The 24890-nt window shown below is 40.2% G+C and overlaps 1 protein-coding gene and 2 pseudogenes across 2 annotated transcripts in view; all 3 read left to right on the top strand.

Annotated features, from left to right (window-relative positions):
• The window catches only part of znf385d (zinc finger protein 385D), an 83596-nt gene that overhangs the window by 40564 nt on the left and 18142 nt on the right, over window positions 1-24890 (top strand). The window contains exons 1-3 of one of the 2 annotated variants that reach the window (XM_028580889.1): window positions 781-810; window positions 1776-1883; window positions 18841-19009. In XM_028580889.1, the coding sequence (XP_028436690.1) occupies window positions 790-810; window positions 1776-1883; window positions 18841-19009 (298 nt within the window). In that variant the 5' untranslated portion in view covers window positions 781-789. Of the gene's footprint in view, window positions 1-780; window positions 811-1775; window positions 1884-18840; window positions 19010-24890 lie in introns of those variants that run through there. The other variant, XM_028580888.1, reaches the window with a different exon arrangement.
• Window positions 9093-10194, top strand: LOC114557443 (tetraspanin-8 pseudogene; annotated as a pseudogene).
• Window positions 13077-14289, top strand: LOC114557442 (tetraspanin-8 pseudogene; annotated as a pseudogene).

A 24890-nucleotide genomic window follows, 5' to 3' on the forward strand; every position in this document is an offset into this window, starting at 1 on the left:
TGCACACAAATACTTTCAAAATTCCAATATTTGAAAAACAGCCTCAGTTCAGCCAGACAGCATCCACAGAAGGTGACCGTGTAACATCAGGGTAACTACCTTCTGCAGCACAATTGTCAAGGTGGATTAATCCTCCCACACACCGCCAGCACCTTTCCTCCCTCTGCAGTCAAGTGGTGCCTATTGAGGCACTTTCTCGGTGAGGCACATGTGTTTGTTCATTGCCCAAAGCCTTGTCACCACACAGAGGGAGGCCCATGGCAACCAGACAAGCAGCGTGCAGCAATGCAGTAGCCTGTTCACTCCTAGTTAGTCCTAAAAATAAAAAATATATATTTGTGTGGCAGATGCCTTTTTGTTTGTGTGCTTATGTTCTTTGTGTATAATCTCAGGTAACTTTACAATAATTCTTCAATATTTTTCAACTTTTCTGAAACAATGTGTGTCATTTTCTTATTATTCTTACTGCTAGTATAATGTCACTGCTACTACATTGCACATATCTGTACATGTTGTTCATACATTGTTCATATTACATAGCCATATTTATTCTGCTCTTATAACACTGCTATATATTTCTTGTCCTGCCTATGCACCACCTGTATATACTTTGTATATCACATTGCATTATGGTTAGACGCAAACTGCATTTCCTTTTCTTTGTACTTGTAATCTGCACAATGACAACAAAGTTGAATCTAATTTAATCTAATTTGCATTTTTTCTGTTGGGCTTGCTTGCAGTGCATAGGATTTAATGGCATCCATGGTGAACCAATTCAAGGGCCCAATGAATTTATCTTGCCAACAGGTATTATCTGTGAAGCTGCAGCGTGATATTGCTTGTGCTGCCACGCCATAGAACTTGGCTCTCTTCCAAAAGCAGCGTTAGCTGATTTACAGTATATCTTCACTGCAATCCACACAATGAATTGATTTTATTCAGGAGCAACAGCTTGTTACTCTTTCTCTCTATCCTTCTCTAGCTCTAAGATTGTCATTTGCTAGGCACTTACATGTTACTTCATGGCCCTGCAAGCCTTGTTGCACTTGTGTCAGGTGGAAAATGGAACAGAAGAGTGTTGATGGCTTCTCCTTGATCTACCGTGACTTGCATTGTAACTCATTTGTATCTCGCTTTGAACAAAAGCTTCTGCCAAAGACAAAGATGTTTGTGTGTGTGGTCCTGTTCTTCGCTGCTTTGATAGTTTAATGAGCTATAGGCAATAAACTCATCGGGCCACACTGATCACAATGAAGGAATATTTTTTAATTATTCACCAAATACTTTTTTTTTTATATTTTATATATTTTTGGACAGCTATCAAATACTTTAAAATAAGGTAAGCAGATGGTGGCTACACAGACAATTATTGTTTGCAGGTTAACTTTATTGTTGTTTTTTTGTATGTTCTGGAGAGTGTTGATAATAATATAGAAATGCATAGAGATGCAATAATGCCAATGGTGTATTTAAAGTGCTCACTTGAGGGATTTTGTCTACGTCCATTCCAGTAAAGTCCCTACAGTGAAACATGGATAGTGTGTGCCTCAAGTTTGGAAATGGGGCATTGATTCTTGATATGTCTGTGTTAATGTCTGAGCCACAAAGCACCTGTTGAAGCGAAAGATGAATGGCCAGCTTTCTAAAAAGCTCCAGGCAGCCTGTTTTTTTTCTTTACAGCTCAGTGAGCGATGGAGTAGTGAATGTGATTTACAGGTCTGCTTTAGCACAGTTTTAATTAGCCTCTCCCTGTGTCTCCCTCCGTCCTCCAGATGGACCCCGTGCAGAAAGCCGTCCTCCATCACACCCTCGGCCTCCCTCCCACCGTAAAGAGGAAGCACGTCTCCTGCAGCGTTTGTCAGCTGAGGTTCAACTCACAGGTGAGCAAGTTTTCTTCTGAAGTAAAAAAAGTGAAAGTACTCCTGCCCCCAACCACATTACAAACTCTGAAGAATTAAGTATTTAACCTCACCTGCTCTCATGTTATGTTATCCTTCACATAGTTATCATTAGATTCGGATACGAATACTGTCTTTTTAGCCCTGTGGCTTTATGGATGTCTGTTTGATGGTCCACCACTTTGAGTCCAGTCTAAAATATATGAAAAACTGTTGAATGAAATTTGTATAGGAATTTGTTGCACCTGAGAACGAATCCTCCTAATTTTGGTGGTTCCCTGACTTTTCCTCTAGCACCATCACAAGCAATGTATCGTCATACAACGGTTTGCATGCTATCTTAAAAAAGTTATGCACTCTTTTTCGTGCCTTATCTTAGGAATCTCCAGCAACACAAGCCATCAGTGCGCCTGTGCAAGCCTTTACAGTGCAGAACATGTTTAGACGCGGTGGTCTCTCGCTCACGATTATTTAGGTTTTATAAAAATTAAATGGTGTTAGGTTTCGTGTAAGTACAAACAGTGAGTAAGACCAACCTGCCAAAAGATTTTCAAGGTCCCTCAAGTTTATATTATTCAGTGAAATGTCTTGACAAGTAGCAGATGGGTTGGAACACAATTTACTTTCCTTATGAAGTGTAGTAACTGTTAATCCTCTGACTTTTCCTCTAGCACCATCCTCAGGTCAGAAATTATATATGGCTATATCTGCTATATTGGTTTATGCAAAACTAATGACATTCCCATCAGCCTCAGCCCTACTTTATGTTTATTGCTAATTTGTGGGATTTGAAGGATCGCCTACCACTAGAGCTTCAGTCGTTCAGTGTGTTGTTCTCTGTTTAGCCAGTTTTAGCTCCAGTAAAGAGCTGTCTTCTGTAGGTGTTGGTGTTGAGAGTGAATCAGACAAAAGATTGGTGGAAAATCACACATTGTTAGCTGTCATTTTGCTATTACGGTGAGGCTTTGATTTGTCAGATGGACCCAAAGATGTGAGAAGAAAACAATGTCCAAGTGTAAGGGTTTTATAAGCTTTGTGAAGTCTGATCCATCACAGAGCCATAATATGGAGGTCCAGAGGAGTCTTATCCATTACACCAGCTTTGAACAACATATAGGCTACAAGACATTTAGTCATATAAGAAATAGGACTTTTTGACTTTTTCAACCTCATCATCTGAATAAATCATCGACGAAATTATCCATGATGAGATTTCCATCATATTTCAAGAGCCACGGTGAAATTTAACTAGTGTTGCTTTCGTCAACATAAATTATGACGAAATATCGTCGTCAACAAACCTTTATCACGCGACGAAAACGAGACGAGACGCAACGTAAATGCTGGTCATGTGACGATGACTATAATTAAATGTATAATGCAATATTGTTGACGAATAAAAACGAGACTAAATGTGGTTTACAAAATAAAAACTATGCTAAAATGTCTCTTCATTTTCATTGACCAAAACGAGATGAGACGAAATGATATAACAGTTGCCTGCGCAGACGCAGACGACATTCAAGCCCCACTCGCAGCATTATTTAGAATACGCAGCTGCGGTGAGTTAGCTAGCTAGCGTAAACGACAACAAACAAAATTAAGTCTGACACAGAGAAAGGGACCGATGGCCGGCTCGTTCGTCTTTGGGAGAAAAAGAAGAAACGACATTTGGAAAGAAAGAAATTAAGGTAAGTCAAGACATTAACGTAATGTTACTTTCTATTTTAGAAAGCTCATGCCAACTCATGAGGCTGTGGTTAATGTGTCTCATTTTAACGTTAACTTTAAACGTTAGCCACTGGAGCTGTAAACGACTGAGACAAACATGTGTGACTACCAAATTGTACTATACTAAATAAATACTAATACTAAATACTAAAGTAAATACTAAATGGTATTGGCATTAACATGCCTCCTGAGACTACTGCTTAGACTACTTCTGTTTTGATTATGTAGACTTTTTACTATGGTAAAAATCATAGCAAGGATTTATGCTACTTAATATTTACAACAGTTAGATTTTCCAGAGGCTGCATCTGTCTTGACATTGTATCTATTCCTGCGCTAGATTCCAGAAATGGCACCAGTGAAGCAAGTCCCACCCAGGAAGATGGACAAGCCAACTAGTGCTCAGGATTTCTTTGCCACAAGGAGGTACAACTTGAATGTATAATTTTTTTTTCTGGCATTGTCATGTGATGCCATTTTCATTATTTTATTTTATTTAAATGTATGTGTGTGTACTTCTAACATGTTTGGTTGGTCAAATAAATATGTTGTAAATTCAAATCAGAGCGTCTTCCGTGTCTGGAATGGATGTATTCTTGAGTCTATAAGGTAACAATAATATAATAAGATAACCTTGTTTGAAATGGGTTTGGCTAAAAGAACATTTTGGTTTTGTCTATACTACTAGGTACGTATACTATGTTGACTGGGTTAAATAGAATTGCATTACTAAAAAGAGACTTAAATACAATTTTCATTGACTAAAACTAGACTAAATGTTGTCAGTTTTTGTTGACTAAAACTAGACTAAATGTCATCAGTTTTCGTCGACTAACACTAGACGAAAATAGTCACGGATAATTCGGACTAAAATAAGACTAAAATGCTCAGACTTTTAGTTGACTGAAACTTGACCAGACTAAAAAGAGTAGGAACGTGACTAAAACCAATAAAAACTAAAATGACAGCTTGACACAAAGGCTAGACTAAAACTAAAATGAAAACAGGCCGCCAAAAACAACACTAAATTTAACGAAGTCCTCCTACAAATTTAACCCGATTGACTTCTAAATTGGTCAGTACATCTCCATCTCAATATTGAGTCATAGTCTATAGTGCCACCTACTGGCAACAGTAATTTACAGTCACTATACTTTTATATGTAACTCCTAGCAGAATTAATAGATTCAACTCAAGTGTTCAGAAAAGCCTAAATAGCTTGATGCTGTTGTGTTGTAATGATTGTGATTTTGTGTTGAAGGGCGTGGCCGTGGTGGCACGGCAAACTTCAATGTTACATCATGAAAGAGGAAGTTGTTCTAACTCAAATGTACATTGTCCAATCTGCCCCAAATCTTTTCATCAATGATGACTGTCCAGGTCTGAAAAAATCTACATGGGTCCCACGCTTAGGTGTGGAAAATTGGCCCAATAGTGCCCCCTACAAACTTAGAAAAAGTAGCTCCTGCAGTTAGTTTCACCTAGATGTATGACCTAGATGTATGACATTTGGCATACAAATGTCCATACTTACTTACAAAAAAGCCTCTTGGAGTTATACCCTTAACCCAACAGGAAGTCAGCCATTTTGAATTAAATTTGTATTTTTTGGAAGTTTTTGACCATTTGCAGGCGTTATACTTTACCATACTCCTCCTACAAAAGTAACCCGATTGACTTCAAAATTCGTCAGTACAATTTAGAGGACTCGGCAACACTAAATTGCTAAGCACTTTAGCTGTCGTCCAACGGTGTGGCCCTAGCAAGGTGTCGAATGTCCAACTTTCGCCACAAAACAGGCAGTGGTTTGTCCAATCTGGCCCAAATTTATTATACTTAATTAGAGTCCAGGCCTGACATCTACGCCATCTATGCCAATATTGACTCATAGTCATAGCATCAAAATAGATTACAGAAAAGGAGGTTGTATTACAAACTCTGAGTTTGTCACAAAGTATTTTACAGTCATTAGCTCACATGTGCACTCTTCAGTACAATAATGAAATGCATTACATTAATACAAGCTTGCTTAATCTAACCTATGTACCAGCAGATGGGTTTCGATTTCCCCCGCATCTAATTTCCATACTGTTTAGAAAGTAATCAAAATATTTAAAAGGAGAACCACTGCTGCTGCTGCATGTTGCTAAATCAGTAGCATCTCTAAATAGCAATGTCATCCCTCCTTCATTAAAGGAGTATTCAATCTATTTCTAACACTGAATATGTTGACGATTACTTGAGGATGAGGTTATTATGTTTTACATGGGACAATCTATCTCGGTCTGTATTTACTGTCCATCAGCTGTCCATTACAGAGATAGACTATGTTTGCCTGTAAATCAACGGGTAGTGCTGTGTTGAGCTAGGAGGTCTCCAATACCGCGAGGGTGGTTTCTCTTTGTATCGAAACACAGCTACAGCAAGAGAGTGTCTTAATTTGCTCCAGCGACAGTTTATCATAAAGTGAAACTGCAGCTCGGACTCAGAGATGATGCAGAGCAGGAAGCCTGTGGTGTTCTGCTAAATACCGAGCCAAGCTGCTCTGCTAGGAAGCAGAAAATCTGTTTGTAAACCAGTTAATGACCTGAGGTCATAAAGAGAAAAGAGCTTCTCTGTTTTAAAAAAAAACATAGATGCCGTCATGTTTATGAGTCAAGATCATAAACTGGACTCAATCTGTAATTTGTTGACAGCAAGTAAGTCACCAGATCTGTCGTCTGATCTACTCCCTTCGAAGGTAATGCTTTATTACCTGTTTACATTTGATGCATTTACAGCAACTCTTCATCTTGACTCACGTTTTTTGTAAATCTAACTGGCTTACTTTGCAGACCTGCAGTTTTTACAATCTGCAAATCTAAATGGGATTTCCTTTTTGTAAATTCTCTTGAAATAGACATGAAGAAATGTACATGTTGCTTCTCATTTTTGTCTAATTTCCACCACAGGAATTGTCCGAGCATGCCAGGAAGCATTTTAGGAACTTAATAACATTAACTATCTCTACAGGAGGAACCAGAGTTCAGCTCCTGCATAGTTCCAGGCCCCCCCATAAAGTCCCTTCTACAGGGGTAGTACTTTCTGATGGAGCTATTAGGGTTCAATAGTTAAACACAAATCTCAGCTTCTGTCACACAGTAGGGTTAGGTTTAGTTTAAAACGCAGCGCCTGGGATGGGTGCTACGAGAGGCATGGGCACAAGGGGACCATAAGTGTGGTAGGACACTTCAAAAAACCGCCTTAAAAAAACTTTCGGCTACAGTTGCCTGTTGAGGGCGTTCATATAATATTGGCTTGGCTTGGGATAATGTGAGGGCTGACAGGGGGCCTAATGTAGGGAAGCCGCCAGCAGTTCCCATCAGTAGTAGCACCCTCAGCGAGGCCACAGGGCTCCCATGACATTTTCCCAGCCTGCGCTGTCACCCGAGCTGCCAGCTAAGTTGCCACTCATGCTGGGCCAGATGTAGAGAAACTAGAGTGCTTAGAGTTGCCAGATTCACAGTTGATAAACCAGCAAGCAGCGTCACAGGCTGACGGCAGAACAGAAGGAAGATGCATCTTTAACTGAACTGTTTGACAGAGTTGCACCAGCATCAGAGGTTAGGAGTGCTGCTCAGTGTTATTTCCTTTCTTGGGTTGCTGGTTCGTAAATGGGTGTTGCAGGGTTTAAAGTCTCTGGGAGAGCAGATCTTCCAGGTTGATGTCCCTGTTAACTGTCGCAGTATACTCCTCCAGAGGTTATCTTGGTGTCCATAAAACATATGAGTGCAACATTTTTTCTGGCCCTGTTTAAAGCGAGACGTTGCCCGTTTAATCAAAACATGCCATACCTGTCAGGGCACTGTCAAGCCTAAACAGGTTGTTAAACCAGCTCCCTTGTTTCCAATTGCTGTAAGGGGATGGACCTTTGAGCAATCAATTGTGGACTGTATGGGTCCTTTGCCTCAGTCCAAATATGGACACACATATCTGTTGACTGTAATATGTCAAGCTACAAGATATCCTGCTGCCACTTTGCACCATTACAGCTAAGGCAGTGGTCAGAGCGTTGACTCAGTTCACTATATTTTTCATCCCAAAAGTGCTCCAGTCTGACCAATGTTAAAGTTTTACATCCCATCTGTTTACCGAAGTGTTTAAACAGTTGCACATTAAACATAATAAATTGGCAGCATTCCATGCTCAAAGTCAAAGACTTGAGCGCTTTCATCAAACACTGAAGTTCTTGTTGCACACTTACTGTAAAGAGCTGTCCGGTGACTGGGAGGATGGGTTGCCCTGGTTGATGTTAGCAGCTCGGGAAGGGGTCCAGGAAAGTTCAGCCCAAACGATTTAGTGTTTGGACAAGGTGCATGGTCCACTTGGAGTGTTAAAGAATGGTTGTTTGCCTGAGGACCACCTTCAGAACCTCATGGATTATTTGAATAGCTTCAGATTGAGATTGTATAGGGCAGGTGAAATGGTGAGGCAAAAACCTTTGGGTCGCGCAGGGAAAACGCTACAACCAGCAGGTTAACCCTTGTGTTGACTTAGGGTCAAATTTACCCATTTTCAATTTTTGTCAGAAAATATGGGACGTAGAAATAAGAGCTGAAAATGTAAAGAAGAAAAATTTACCAATTTAAAACGTTGGAAAAAGCAAAAACAAACTGTGAAAACAAGGTGTCAAAAAAAGTGTGTTTTTTCAAGGTTGACAGGAAGACAACACAAGGGTTAAGGTTCTTCAGTTTAGACCAGGCAATCAAGTTCTTTCTCTGCTTCCTCTGGTTAATTCACCTTTCCAGGCCAAGTACAGTGGTCCTTTCTCTGTGGCGCGTCAGGTCACCAGGACTCAATTACTTGATCTGCGCGTAACACAACCACATGCCAAACAAATCAAAGAACTTAACCAGAGATCAATATAACAGACTTAGTAAAAAATGAAGTTACTTAATAACTTTGACTGGAAAGAGCCCCCATTTTATCCTAACCTGGCTCTTGGGCCAGGATGAATATGAGAGATGCACAAGTTTAAAGGATTAAACAGTAAAGTAATTTATTCAGTCTGTTACAGATGGTCGGACAGAGGGTCTGATTTTTATGTATGGGTCGTCCACCCTTGCCTCCACCAATCACAGGGGCTTGGCATTCACCCCGGAAAACCCTTCTGTAGGGTTCAGATTACAACCTCACATACAACCGAAATAGGAGCTGAGCAGTTTTAAAAAATAGCAGCAGCTCTGACCAAGTTGGGAACCCACCCATCATTCTTAAAGCAATATATCATGCAAAGAAAGATGAGTACAAACCATTTGTATTAAAGTAAATGAAGTAAATATCTGTAACTATGTTTTTCTACGACAACATCATCAGGAGGTGCTGCAACTGGATAGCTTAAACAACTGGGAAAACTTTTTTTAACTCCCCTCAGGTCACTTTTCAATGTGCTGTGCTTTCAACAAGTTGATCCCTTCTTCACTCAACACGCCTCCAACATGGGTTAACGTTCCCCATATTTAAGGAGTAGCACCCAGTGGTGGAGTCATTCTCATTTGGCTTTTAGATTGACGCTGGGGTTGAACGATGGCGGTTAGCAATGTTATCAAATACCTTCTCTTCACTTTCAACTTATTGTTTTTTGTGGGTGGAATCATTATTCTCAGTTTCTCCATACACATGAAGCACAACAAAGCCGACTACCAGATGTCTGATGAACTTCTGCTGGCGCTAAACCTCCTGATATTTATCGGTGCCGTGACTCTGATTTTTGGCTTCCTGGGCTGCTGTGGAGCGTTCCGAGAGAACCGCTGCCTGCTGATCCTGTTCCTCGTGGGCCTGGTTCTAATGCTCTTCATGCTGTTAGCCGTGGGAGCGTTGGGAGCCATTACCAGAACTGAAGCTGCCCAGGATCTGGCGAGGGAACACATGGAGCAGCTGCTTCCGCTGAGCGAACAGCCCAAGGAAGTTCAGGAGGACTTTCAGGATTTGGAAAGGGCCTGGTTCTGTTGTGGTTTATCTGAAGGATATCTTGATTGGGGAAACGCAACAGTGGTGCCCGACTCTTGTAACTGCACAGACACCTCCAGGAACTGCATGGTTTTGGATGAACGTGAGATATACTCGACACCGTGTATGATGCACATTATGACGTGGTTGGACAGAGTATCAGACTCACTCATGGGGATTGCGTTTGGATTTGGCATCTTGATGATTTTGGGCATTATTTTCTCATCAGTCCTGCTCTGTCAGATTAGGAATGGGTAATGATTATCACAAAGGTTCCCAGGTGTTGGTTGAAGGACAGATCACCATGTTAGTGTTAATTTAATCTTTACTGGGCTTTGCCCTATTGTATATTTTGTAAATGCTTCTAATCTTTTGTACCTGGCTATGTTTGTATGTTTTATAGATTGCAACCACAAACTGCATATTCAACTACAAGGATCAATTCTTGTATTTTTGTTCAAAAGAAACTTTTTGAGATTGATGATTTATGGACATGTGTCTGACCAGTGACCAGTGGCTGAAAGTAACTCAAGTGTCGTACTTTACTCAGGCATTTCCATTTATAATAATAATATCCATATAAAATATATATAAACATATAGTTTTTACTCCACTACATTTATCTGTCAGCTGTAGCAAAATGATTTAATGTTTTTTTAGAAATTATTAGAAAAAAAAGTCAAAATAACAAATATAAATCTGTGTAGCAGAAGAAAAATTCCCTTTCTATTTATCATTTTATCAGATTTAAACTCATCTTGTGACCTTTTGGAGGGACCCGACCCCTGGGTTGGGAGCTACTGCATTAAACTATCTTTGGTCTTAGTGCCGGATGTCTCTTCCTAAATGAGTTATGGCCATTTTCCTGCATGCCCGCCCTTTGTGAAGTTTGATTGATGCTGACCGTGCATTTTGACGGATCTTGCTCATTTATAATAGAAATATGTATCTCAGTCCCACCATGCTGTATGAAAAAGTCAAAATCTAAAAATATATGTCACAAGTCTATGATTTGGAAAATAAACTTGTCAGTGCTCTGAAGGTGGACAAACTAAGTAACAGTGATTGAGTGTTTGAATTCCATCAAACCTATCTTTGACATTTCTGTATTGCAACTTATTGTTACTTATCAGGTTACATATACATCGTAACCAATATATCTGCAATAAGTTTAATATCAAGAGATATATTGTCCTGGACTCAAAATGTTCCTGGTATCTATGGTCGTATTCATGTGTTAAATAACCAATTACAACATTTACAAAATAAATAAAACATCTAATAATGTCAATGGAACACATTATAGTGACCTGCCTGTTGAAACCCATTCTCATTGAAATAATGCACCGTTAGCTTTACGATGGTGAAACAAGAGAAGTGATTGAGTCAAGTACAAATGTGCTTTTCTCAGTTTTTAAACTGTTTCATGTCTGAAATAATGTGCTGTTAATGTGAAAGCCTCTTCTTAGCATGCCACATTGGGGTTCAGGGAGGCACCTATAGTATTCTTTGAATTTGTCCTAACCCATGCTCATGATAGCTTACCTGGATCTCTTCTCTTTATCTTTGGTTTCAATATGATGCATCATATGAGCAAAATAGATTACGGAAAAGGAGGTTGTATTACAAACTCTGAGTTCACCACAAAGTATTTCTACAGTCATTAGCTCATACGTGTACTCTACGATACAGTAATGATATGCATTACATTAATACAAGCTTGTTAAATCTAACCTATGGACCCGCAGATGGGTTTCGATTTCCCCCGCACCTAATTTACATACTGTTTCGAAAGTAATCAAAAGATTTCAAAGGAAAATCCCTGCTGCTGCAGCATGATGCTAAATCAGTAGCATAAATATAAATATTCAGGATTATTAGGTATATATGAGGTTATTATATTTTACAAGGGGAAATCTATCTTGGTCTATAATCTATATTTACTGTCCATCAGCTGTTCGTACCAGAGATGGACTGTGTTTGCCTGTAAATCACCGGGTAGTGCTGTGTTGAGCTATGCAATCTCCAATACCCTGAGGGTGGTTTTTTCTTTGCATTGAAACCCAGCTGTGGCAGAAGTGTTTTAAATTGCTTCAGCGACAGTTTATCATGAAGTGAAACTGCAGCTCGGACCGAGAGATGATGCAGAGCAGGAAGCCTGTGGTGTTCTGCTAAATACCGATCCAAGCTGCTCTGTTGGGAAGCAGAAAATCTGTTTGTAAACCAGTTAATGACCTGAGGTCATAAAGAGAAAAGAGCTTCTCTGTTTTAAACGATTTTAAGATGTTTCTGCTTTACTAGATGCCGTCATTGTTTATGAGTCAAGATCATAAACTGGACTCAATCTGTAATTTGTTGACAGCAAGTAAGCCACCAGATAGTCTGCTCTACTCCCTTTGCAGACAACACTTTATTACCTATTTACATGTGATGCATTTACAGCAACTCTTTTCCTTGACGTATTGTTTTTGCAAATGTAACTCACATGCTACAAATCTAAATGGAATTTTTTTTTTTTTTCTGATATTTTCTTGAAATAGACGTGAAGCAATGTACTGTACACGTTGCTTCTCATTTTAATCTAATTTCCACCACAGGAATTTTTCGAGGAGGCCAGGAAGCATCTTAGGAACTTTATAGCATTACCTATCTCTACAGCAGGAGAGTTCTACTCTTGCTTAGTTCTAGGCTCCCAAAAAAGTCCCTTTTACAGGGATAGTACTTTCTGATGGTCCAGGAGCTATCAGGGCTCACTTATCTCAGTTTCTGTCACACAGTAGGGTTAGGTTTGGGTTAAAACGCCGAGGCACAAGGGACACTAAAATAACCTCCTTAAAAAACCTGGGATGTAGGCAACTTCAGGCCGGGACACACCAGCCAGATGGCCGACTGTCGACAGAAAAGCCAGTCGAGATGATCAGTCGGGTCCCTGAGGTCCAAAAAACTGCCTCGGGGCGCACTGAGGCGACACCGACTTGAGAAACGTAATACGTCTCCATAGCAGCAGGCGGCGCTACTCTGTATTGTTGCCCAAGAAATGAAAACCGGGCAGCTGATTGGACGAACGCATCACATGGGTTTGTTTTCTCCGGTGCTGCTGCTGCTAGCCTTGTCTGGACACATGTATGTTTCCAATTGATAAAATCAAATGCCATGTTAAACATAAATATATACTGATTTGATTACAGCAAAGACAACGTCGGCAGTATTGACGGCAAAATAGGCTACAGAATATTTTGTTCGGTATTGACAGGTGCAATATTAGAAAATCTATTTTTTTTTTATTACATTTATATATCTGCATTTATATCATAACCTAGAGACTTCCAAACATCAACATGTCATTTATTAATATGTATTTGTGTCTATTGACATATTTTCCTATTCTATTTTGCCTGGAAACGCTTCCAACACGCTTGCGTGTAGCGTGAAAAATAGGCACTGGCCGAAATATAAACGGACAATCAAACAGCAGGGTCATCACAGGTGTCTTGAAAGGTGCCCTATTAATATTATATTCCAATGACTACAATCTTTGTTTCACCCTCCAAGCCATCCCATTGTTTGAGTTGAGAGAGCATCCGGAGGTGTGTGTTGGATAGCTTTAACAACAGGTACAATAACATTTTTTAAACCCACTCAGGCCAGTTTTCATTGTGCTCTGCTTTCAACAAGGTGATCCCTCCCCCACTGAACACGCCTCCAACAAGGGTCAAAAGTTCCCCAGTAGCACCCAGTGGTGGAGACATTCTCATTTGGCTTTTGGATTGACGTTGGAGTTGAACAATGACGGTCAGCAAGGTGATCAAATACCTTCTCTTCACCTTCAACTTTTTATTTTTTGTGGGTGGAATCATTATTCTCAGTTTCTCCATACACATCAAGTGCAAAAAAGCCGACTACCAGATGACTGATCAACTTCTGCCGGCGCTAAACCTCCTGATATTTATCGGTGCCGTGACTCTGATTTTTGGCTTCCTGGGCTGCTGTGGAGCGTTCCGAGAGAACCGCTGCCTGCTGATCCTGTTCTTCCTGGGCCTGCTCGCAATGTTCCTCATGCTTTTGGCCGTGGGAGTGTTGGGAGCCATATCAAGAACTGAAGCTGCCCAGGAGCTGGCGAGGGAACACATGGAGCAGCTGCTTCCGCTGAGCGAACAGCCCAAGGAAGTTCAGGAGGACTTTCAGAAGCTGGAAATGTCCGGGTTCTGTTGTGGTTTATCTGAAGGATATCTTGATTGGGGAAACGCAACAGTGGTGCCCGACTCTTGTAACTGCACAGACACCTCCAGGAACTGCATGGTTTTGGACAAACGTGAGATATACTCGACACCGTGTATGATGCACATTATGACGTGGTTGGACAGAGTATCAGACTCACTCATGGGGATTGCGTTTGGATTTGGCATCTTGATGATTTTGGGCATGGTTTTCTCATTAGTCCTGATCTGTCAGATTAGGAATGGGAAGAACTGCATCTTTTAAAATGATTATTACAAAGGTTCCCAGGTGTTGATTGAAGGACAGATCACCACGTTAGTATTAATTGCATCTTTACTGGGCTTTGCCTTGTTGTATATATTTTAGTCTTCTACTCTTTTGTACCTGTATGTTTGGTAGATTTCAACCAAAACTGCATATCAAACGGCACCATCTCTTATATTGTTTGTGGAAAATAAACGTATTAAGATTCGTGATTTATGAACATGTGTATGACCCCTGAGCCGTGCTAACTAAGTACATTGACTCAGTGCTGTACTTTACTTAGGTACTTCCATTTTTTTGTGTCATTTTTTACCTGTAGTGGAATGTGTTTAGATTGTGGATTTAATAGCACTCGTGGGCTACTGTCAAACATTTACTCTTAGGAAATGAATGCTTAGATTTTAATGTAACTTTATTGAAGGAAAATACAAATATGCCTCAGCATCAACCAGGTGCTGGCTGCGGCCTGGTGCCAGAGGCAAGTATGTTTAAAAATGTGTTTATTTCCATTTGGATTAGACATTAGTCACGGCACATTTGACTTACACATCAGACTAAAGGCATGGCTATCTCCCACGTTACCTGATCCCCCTCCCCCACTGACACTGAGGATCCCACACCGGAGTTTTTGGTTTAAAACAATGATCACTGGTTCTTTGTTGTGAGTTGGGATCGTTGACTGGGGTGTTAAGTTATCCACAGGAATGTGGATGGGTGGGTAAGTTTTTGCATGTGTGCAGCAGTGATGTGGTAACAAGGAGGAGGACCTCCAAGTAGGAAACCACAAACATCTGCATCACAAATTATTTCAATTTACATTCTCTGTTGCCCTTTAAGACACCGTCCTTCCATTCTTATGATACTACTGGCTACACCCCTTGGCAAACACTCTGAATCTAGGTCAATCACAGGCTGGTTGTACTACATCACTTACTTTTAAAAAATAGGCACATGCATAATTTTGGGGAATATTTTTTGCGAGTCTCAAGTATTTCTCTATAACAGTATATATTGTGGATTAAATAGAAAAAAAAAACAATAAAGGAAAAGGTATTATTTATTATTAGTTAAAAACTCAAATTTCGCTCAAAAGTCAGGACACAGTTTTATGTTTCGCAGAACAGTTTGTGTTCGGATTGGACCCTATCTTTCATAGTATAAGCAAATATGTTTTCGGTGCCTTTAAAGGAAGGACTAAGCACAGGTTGACTTACAGTGCCAAAACAGCTAATGGGCGCATGTCTGTTGATGGATACCTGGGGATTTAAACAGTGCCCTTTTGGTTTCCAGACAGCCTCTCTAATCCTCAATCCTAGAACAACCCCCCCGACTATGATTTTCCCCCTGTCACAGAGCACCGGGAGGGAAAACAAATGATTTTTCCCCCCCAGTTTTAATCACGCATGTGTCAGACTTGGAATTCAGGCAATTCTTCCACTTCATTGCTCTAATGAAAGACGAGTTATTGGCGTAGTCGCATTAAACACCCATCCATATCACCTGAGTCTCATGACAAAATTAAATAAAAACTTGTGTCTTTGGTATATGAAGAGTGACGAATGTGGGTTAAAATGAATTGTTTCGTGCCAATAAGATGTGCACTCAGTTTGAAAAAGCGATGCCTCATCCAAAAATGGTTTCTGGAATGAAAGGAAAACGTTTAAGGCACCTCAGCAATTTCACAACCTTTGCCAACAAAATTATTGAACTTCGCCTCATTTCAAAAAACCTCTTTACTTGTCTTGGCCAATTTAGGTGACAGCGGGAATAACAAACGCCAAAGGCACATGACCAAGCGTCCTTATTTTACGCAACGGGAGCGAGAATGTGTTGATTTATCTTATAGTTGCTGGTTATTTTTTACATTAACAAAACACATGATATTCTTATATGATATGATGCAGTACTAATCTACCCAGCAGTACACAAGACTAAAATTGGCTAAAAACACAATATAAGATACACAATATGATATTCTAAAATATTACACTTTAAAAGAAGCCTTTCTGCATGATGAGGACGTTTACTTTAGATACTTTAAATACACTTCTGTACTCTACTTTAGTTACATTTTGAATTCAGGGCCTTTACTAATTTTTCGACTGTGGTATTTCTATATTTTTCCACCACTGGCTAAAACAATTGATGCTAATTTCTGAAGAGGAACAAAAGGAAACAGGGACAATGTTTTACTCATATGGTAATGCTGAGAACTACCTGGAATGTTCTCTTTTGTCCCAGCTGTCTTTAGTGAATGTCCCCACTGTGGCTCATGAATAAAGGTGCTTACAAATGTCTTCTGGGGATGCGTGGTTGGTGCACTTATTTATTCCAAGAGGCAATTGCATCTCTCCTGATACCACCTTCCTGCCACAGGCAAAGTATGCAGGGATGTGTGCAGAGGTAAACAAGGACAGCTCAAAGTCTTTGCATATGTCCCACTTCTGTGTGCCAGGGCGAATATTTTGTGAAGGTGAATCTTAGTAGTGCCATGTGTTTGGACTTTAAAGCAAACACATCATGGGTCAAACTAATTTTTCAATCATTGACTTCCAGGTGTTATTTTTATTAATAAAGAAATTAGCTTCATATTAACACTGAATGGTGATTTCATACCCACCCCTTTTATATTATGAATAGCCATACACAATTGAAATCTCAACAGCTATTAAAGTGAAGTGCAGGAAACAAGGAAAATGAATTATATAAGGGACAGCTTTTGCAAAGAAACATATAAGAAAATATGTATTTGAGATCAATGCATTCTAAAGCAGCTCATTGAATTGTACTTAATTATTTTAATTCCAAAATGTTGCATTTACTAATATGCTAATAATAGCTATTTGGGTGAAATAAATAAAAATCCAACCTGAATACCATGTCGATCAAATCACCAGGACTGCCTTTTTTTTCACCTAAAGAACATCGCTCTCTTTCTCTGCTGCCAAAATCTTGACCCATGCCTTCGTCACATCCAGAATTGACTACTGCAACACCATTCTTTACGGTACACGATCCAAAGTCCTAAATTAACTTGAGTACATCCAGAACACTGCTGCTTTTCTGCTCACCAATTCTCACTCCCATGATCACTCCTGTCCTCCAGAACCTCCACTCGCTCCCTGTCCAACAATGGATACAATTCAAAGTCCTTCTTCTCACTTACAAAGCCCTCCATAAGCAGCTCCTCTGAGGCAAACCACCTGTCTCCATCGCCACTTCTCAGGGTCGAACACCAGACCTGGGGAGGCAGAGTCAAAACTCACCTTTTTAGAACTGATTTTAATATTTGAAAAAAAAAATGTATGAACTATTTTCTAAAGTGTCTTTGAGTGTTAAAAGTGCTGTATAAATAAAATGCATTATTTATTAGGGGCCAAGATGAGTTGACCCTATTGATTTTGCCAGTATTCTTCTTCTTCTTCTTCTTCTTCTTCTTCTTCTTCTTCTTCTTCTTCTTATTCTTCTTCCTAAGAAATCCATGTTCCCATGCATGTAAACTCACCAAACTTTGCACGCAAGTCCCGGCAAACTTAATTACTGCGATTTGTGTGCTAATTGTCCTGATGGTGGCGCTACAACAACCATTTAAAATTCTAAACTTTATAAATTCATAACAAATTAACTGTAAATGCTACAACCTAAACTGTAACCCCAATAGAGAATAAACTGTACTCTGCATTTATCCACTATCAATTTGGAAGTCCATCACTCTACCTTTTGCAAAAACTGCAAAACTTATTAAATCTCTCGCCTCCCACATTGTGTTTTAATTGACACCAAATTATGGGAACTTCATCTCAAGACTGTTCTCCACAAATTTTTTTTTCAGATTTTGTTTATCAAAAATTGAGCCCACAGTGCATTAAAACATTTTAATGCATACAGTAGTGTAAACAAATCCTGGAAATGTTTCCAAATTAAAGCTATAGTGCGTAGTTTCTGTCGCCCCCCCATGAGGAATTCTATTTAATGACAACAACACTGTCGCCCCCACCCCTCCTCCCCACAGTTGTCAGTAGCCAAGGAGTACACAGAGGATTAAAAAAACATGATGGACTCTTCAGAAGAGGTAATTATCTTCACTTGAGTTTCTGCGCGGGAAAGTCGCCGGACCACACCATCTTCTGAACATAGTCATACTGCGAGATACAGAGAGAGTTGTGTGGAGCTGATAGTCTTAATTAGCTTTTCAGCAACTCATTTGACAACGGCTTGAATGTAACGGATGTTCATTAATATCAAAAAGTTACACACTAAAGCTTTAAATCTTTAATGTTTATGGAAAAAATTCCCAACTTTCGAAGATCACTGTAGATTTAGTGTGCAAAACGTTTGGTATTTCTGCTGACAGAACGCTCACGTATTTGCCATTTTTCTCCTCTTCCTCTTCTCCATTCACCACTTTTTTCCTTTTCCTCCTTAAAATGCTCGGCCCGACCATCACTGCAGAGCAGCTATAATAATAATAATAATAATAATAATAATAATTATTATTACTTAGAAAACCAGTTACCTGTGTGTATTAATCATTTTGTACGAAAATATTATATTTCTTTAAATGTTTACACGTTACACTGGGCTGCAAGACCTATCAACTGTCCCCCGCTAATTGTGTTTCGCCTGCTTCATTGAGTCTGACTGTGTTCTTCTGGCTTTCATATTCCATTTCATCCTGGCTCTGTGTTTAGCTGCTTTCCCAGCGTTAAATTGAGCTTGTTATTTGTTCTCCTCACAGAGCCAGGCCTTGGCCCACTATAAGGGGACCAAACACGCCAAGAAACTAAAAGCCCTGGACGCTCCGAAGAGTAAGCTCAAAGGCTCAGTGGTCACCAAGGAAACCACCAGCCAGGAGATCGTCAAAGGCATCAACACCTTGCAGGTCCCCAACGCCACTGACAGGAAAGGTATGTGCTTTTTTCTTTTTGCTACACATTCCCCAACACGTTCTATGTTGTTTTCTTTTTGTAGCTGCTGCCCTTCTGTTGAGAATGAATGTTGGACCTTAAAAAACAACAACTTTTTGGCATTTTACATTTGCTGCACACAAAATGCAATCGCTTTAGGAGTTGGATGGACTTATATCCACCTTGTGTTAGTTGGTCTGCCAATGGCTGGCAGAAATGAGAAAAATGAGGTACGCTTCAACCAAAATGCTTGTCGGATCATCTAAGGCTGCGTTCAGACAAACAAAAGCACTGTATGGAAAAACTAATTTGAATGAGACTGTTTTGTCGATGCAGCAATGAAATGCAGGGATGTTTTCAGTCCAAATGCCACTAAAGTGTCTTATTCAACCCACTCTAACAGCAGAATAAAGGGGATGTAACTTCCACGAAGAGGTAAAAACTCCAGCAACAATTGTAGTATAAAGAACAACTTATTGTCAGACCGATGCGTTGCCTATTGTCTTGTGGCCTTCATCAGGGTCATCATAAAATGCATTAAGATAACCCCGATGAAGGCCACAAGCTGAAACACAATCATCTCACGATGAAGTTGTTCTTTAAGTTTTGCTGGAGATTTGATCTTGAGAGAGATGCTCTCTTTTTTCATTTATCAATCAACTACTTTTGTCATGTTGCAACACCATGCATGCGTTTGAGGAGAGAGTGTGTGAGAGGGTGTGCCATTATTCCCGTCTGTACAATTCGTTGCATTGACATTCCAAAGACATGCAAAAGCAAGTTTTTGGAGAGAGATCAGGGTGGCAGTCAGGGGGAGGCTATGACAACAGGCTTTCAGAACAGGTACACTTTTAGATGTAATTGGAAGACATGGTGTACAAACTAGTTAGTTTGAAGCATACTGAATTCTTCAATTTGTTGGTATTTTTAGGAAACGTTGCAACTTATATAACCGTGTGCTCAAAAACTCATGCCTCCCTATATTGGATTTGTACTTTTTGTTAGTCCTATTATCCCATTTTTAATTACATTTCTGCTGGTGCACATTGTTGTGTGCTGACTGTGTATAACTAAATATTCATCACGTCGCAGCCAGGTGGCTGTATAAATCCGGTTATCTTGGCCAGGTGTCTGCTGAAAAACATTCCTATTCTCGGTGGAACTCCTTTAAAACATAATGAAAAAGTAAACAAACTCTTAACTGCAACTTCCTGCAGCTGACAGGAACCAGATGCAGATTATTTTAAATTATTTTTTCTGCTTTACTTCATATTAGTTCTGTGGAGGATAACGTCATTGGTGGCTGAGGAGCCCTGCTCTCTCCATCTCCTCCACTGTAATGTCCTTTAAGCCTCCTGTTATTATGTCATGAAATTGGCCCAATGAAAGTCTTCCCCTTTAACTGTAACAATTGAAGTTTTTTAAAGGAATTGGAAACACATTGAGCCGTCACGATCTGGGATTAATTTTATCTTTGCCATGTCTTCTTCCAATGTTCCACAAGTATTTAAATTAGGAGCACATTTCTGGAGCTCATCGTGCACCATGACCTATTTGTCAAGTCTGACCTATTCATGCTTGAAGCTTAAAGGTTACTTGAGGTGAAAACATTACCATTAAACAGTGGAGATGCCCTGGTATTCATATCATGTCTCAGACGCAATGTCCAGGTGATTTTGGCTCATAAATACTACACATATTAATAATGTTCCTCTGTTGGGTTCAAAAGTCGGTGAGAAAACACCATTAGCAAGTACTTGATTCTACATATTTCACCTCAATTCGTTCACACACTAGTCTTTGTAATTTAAACTTTACACCTGGCAGCATTCTGTCTCACATCCCACAGAGTTCCTAAGCTGCTATACAAACGTCAAAGCATTAAGTGGAGCAATTTGCACTTCAGCAACCCCTGAGCTAAGCCAAGCAGCAGTTGTCAACATTTACCGTAAGAGACCTTTTAGGTGAAGTAATGCACCCTTTGGCTGCCATCTTGGAGGTCTCAAGCAAGAGTGTGTGTGAAATCTTTGGTGCATTTATGAAAGTATAACTTAAAACTGTTTAAATTTAAAACTTGGCCATTTTAAAAAGGAACACATTTTGTTCAATTCTTTGTTAAAACAGTGTATTCACTGTTAACTCTTCTTCATGCATCTTTTTATACCACATTAAGGACTGTGGGGTGTTCATGTTCTGTGGGAACCGTGAGCATCCAACGCCCCTTTCACTCACACATACACACACACACACACACACACACACACACCCTGTATATCTGAAATTATCTACACAATACCTGGCAGAGCTGTATGTGACAACACAAAATCCTCTGTGACTCGGTTTTTATGACCAAATTACAAACCGACTATGACTGTGGTGCAATCCGCGTCATGTCCTCCCTCCTGCACGCTCAACCCATGTGCCACCCCTCGACTAAAGCAAACTAAGTATTTCCATTAAGTCAAAGTGTGCCTCACATGGACACGTATTTCCTGTTGTAGGCTACATGTGTAAAAGGGCAATTTTGGACCATGTCTGCACCTGATTTGTGGGATATTGTCCAGAGTTTACATGTGAACAAGGTGTGTATATAAGATCATAAATTACATAGTTATAATGCTATTGTGGATTTGGGTTTCCAGTGGCTTTAACATGCCGACTTATTGGGACTTTAGCTTATTCACCGTAACCCCCAGAGTTAGACAAGTCGATATGTACCCTTCTCATCTACGTGCGTGTTGTAACTCTGTCTGACGCCCCCAGTGCTAGCTAAGCCTAGCACAGATCCTGGAGGTAACTGGCTCCATCTAGCCTACTGCTCCGAATAAGTGACAAAATAACGCCAACATGTTCCTTTTTACATGTTTGTACCTGAGCCAGACAGACAACAAAGATAGAAATCATATCACATCCATACAGGGATAGTAGTATACAGTTGTTAAAACATAATTAAATATATGACACACTGGTATCGGATCGGTACTCGGTATCGGCCAATAGACAAGTTCAGGTATCGGAATCGGTATTGGGAAGCAAGAAAGGGTATCGATGCTGGCCCTGTATTTACTTGGTATCGGATCAGTACCAAATATTGCACACCACTACTAAACAGTAAAGATGGGATTCACACAAAAACTTCCTCCCATTGTATCTGCACTGAGATACCCATCTGCAATGAACTACATAGCCCTTACATTAAACATACACTTACAGAACATCCACAATTGTAAACACATTATACACAGGCAGTGACATCGAGAGACCTTAAACAACAAGCCTTCAGAACCAAACAGACAGATGGCTATCCATCATTTCAGTGCTCTTTAAAAAACCCACAGCACATTTCTGCACCATCTCACTATCACATCTTCTGTGTGTGTGTGTGTGTGTGTGGGGGCGCAGTGGTTTGTCACGAGTGGCACTGGGTAATGAATATTAATGTGCTCCGATGTCAGAAGAATTAATTGTCGAGGCGGGTAAATGCTGCATTATCTGTAAGGCTGAAGAGTTTGACGGTATATCAGTGGCACCAAACTCGCTCTAATGAAAAGCAGAGTTCAGGGAAGAGTAATGGCCGTAGTGGGAGTCGACAGGAACAACAGGGAGGGGGAGCTCTGTTTGCTTTTGGAGAGAGGGCTTTCAATGGGTTTGTTTTGCTTCAAAATGATCAGCAAACAACATATATGGTCTGTAATAATATAATTCCAAAGCACATATCCATGCCCGGGAAAAATGAAAGGTGCTTGCTTGTTTTTTGTTTCAGAAATACACCTGATGGTGTTATTCAGGAGCTGTTTTGTAACCAGAGGTCTAATTACTTCATTTTTAGTGAGTATTTATTTGTTGTGGCAGCTGTTATGTTATTTTAATACACTGTAAAACATGAAATTGAAAAAATTAAAGTTTCCCTGCTGCCTTAAAAATGTGAGTCAACTGAACTGATTCATTCATAGTCGTCTCATTAATTTTGAAAATGTGAAACAGTTAACTTCAATGAACTAAGATATTAAGTTTAATCAACAACTGTTTAGTTTTACTTGATACTGTCAGATTTGTTTTCTGTTCGTGTTTTTTGAATTTAAAGAGCCATTTCTTCAGTTGTACCAAAGACCATACAGTTTTGGCCACCAAAGTGGAGACTTCCAAAGACAACATGTCAGGCTGCACCCAGTGACCTTGTGAAATTTACTGTGAAATGTATATTACCCAGGAAAGTCTCTAAAGCTGCAAGCAAAAAACAAACTGCTTAGGTGAAATACTGAAACACAGAAAACTTCTTACACATTGTAATGGAAGAAATTCATTGTGAACGAAACTGTTGATTTAGATTTCAAGTCCATCTGCTTAGGGCAGTTTAAGAAGTCGCTGTACAAAAAAGCATAAGTGCATCACAGAGGAATAATCAGTCTGAGTGAAGGCGTGTAATTACAGAATAGATTTAATAAAATGCACCGAGTATCCGTGTTCTTTACTTCAGCGTTGAACTTGTGTGTGTTCTGAGATGGATGGACAGCTGGACACAGCGAGATAGTATAGATTAGCCGGGTGACTCAGCGGCTGCCTGTCAAGTTGTGTGTGTGTGTGTGTGTGTGTGTGTGTGTGTGTGTCCTCCTTACGCCAGCGCCAGAGAGCGTAGAGATAGAGCGAGTAAGGCAAAGAGGGAGAGAGAGAAATGCCCACAGCACAGCCTGCCATCTCTCAGTTCCAGTCCAGTGCCTGAGGAAATGTACCCTGATATTAGCTATTAAAGAGCAGATTGTCAGGGGAGCCATGCCAGCACTGACAGCAGCTGTACAATGGAGTGGGGGCTGCAGGGAGGCAGGAGGCTAGCTAAGGCTTTTTCCCTCCACAGTCTTCTTCCGGTCCCCATCGGCTGCCGGCGCCCTCCGCCACCCTCCCCACCCCACCCTCCTCCACTCAAAAAAACACCCTTTGTGTCTAAGTCTCCGTAGATACGCGCTGGGTTGTAAAAAGCGCTTACAGACAGAGACAGCAGCAAACCTGATGAGTGTGTGATTAGATCGGCTCCATACCTGTGCGGGGCTGCAAATGTTCTCACTTGTGGGGATTTTTGGATGGTGATGTGTAACCGCGAAAACTTCCCAACAGAAATTAGGTGCGGATCATTTGCTATGGATGAAATTGGAAAGAGATAAATCAGTGTGAATTCAATTCAGTGACTCCTGCCGCTGTTACATGTCTGAGATAATGTCGACTTTTCCCCCCCTTCAACGAAAAAGATGATTGCAAGCGTCAATGCACACTTATTTGTGAATGCAAATTTTTCACCTTATCAATCTTTTGTTCTGTGAATGTTAAACCGTGACACTTTTCTCATTTACTTACTTTGAATGAGGGGAGGGGAAAAACAAATCATAGATGTCAAATGAAATTTGACAGAACTCAAGAGCCATGAAGGATTTCTGTCCTTTAAATTGTGACAGCATATAATAAGGCCCAATCATTTTAATTAAAGAGCTTAATCCAGCTGCATTGAGAAAGGTAATCAGATCTCTAGGGAGTCCTGTGATTGCCTGAAAGCCTAAGTAGAGTGGAAGGATTTTAGAGCGGCATTTCTCGTCTATCACCAAAGCAGATCTCAGGGGAGAGGTGGGAGAGGCTGAGGTACAAATGGAGGAAAGAAAAGAGGCGTTGTCCCATCTCCAAGGGTCGCAGCCCCTGTCCTGGTCTGCCTTTCTCTTGATTCTCGATCTTTGTTGCCTTTTCTACTCCCACCCTCTCAATTTCTCTCTTTTTAGTTGTGTCCCATACTCGATTACTCTCTTTCAATGTTATCTCTTTCCTCACCTTCTCACGTCCTTTACCCGCCTCCCCTCCTCTCCATTCTTTTTTCTTCACGCTGTTTTGCCTCGAAGTTTGC

The sequence above is a fragment of the Perca flavescens genome, chromosome 6, assembly GCF_004354835.1.
Source record: "Perca flavescens isolate YP-PL-M2 chromosome 6, PFLA_1.0, whole genome shotgun sequence".
NCBI classification, from domain to species: domain Eukaryota; kingdom Metazoa; phylum Chordata; class Actinopteri; order Perciformes; family Percidae; genus Perca; species Perca flavescens.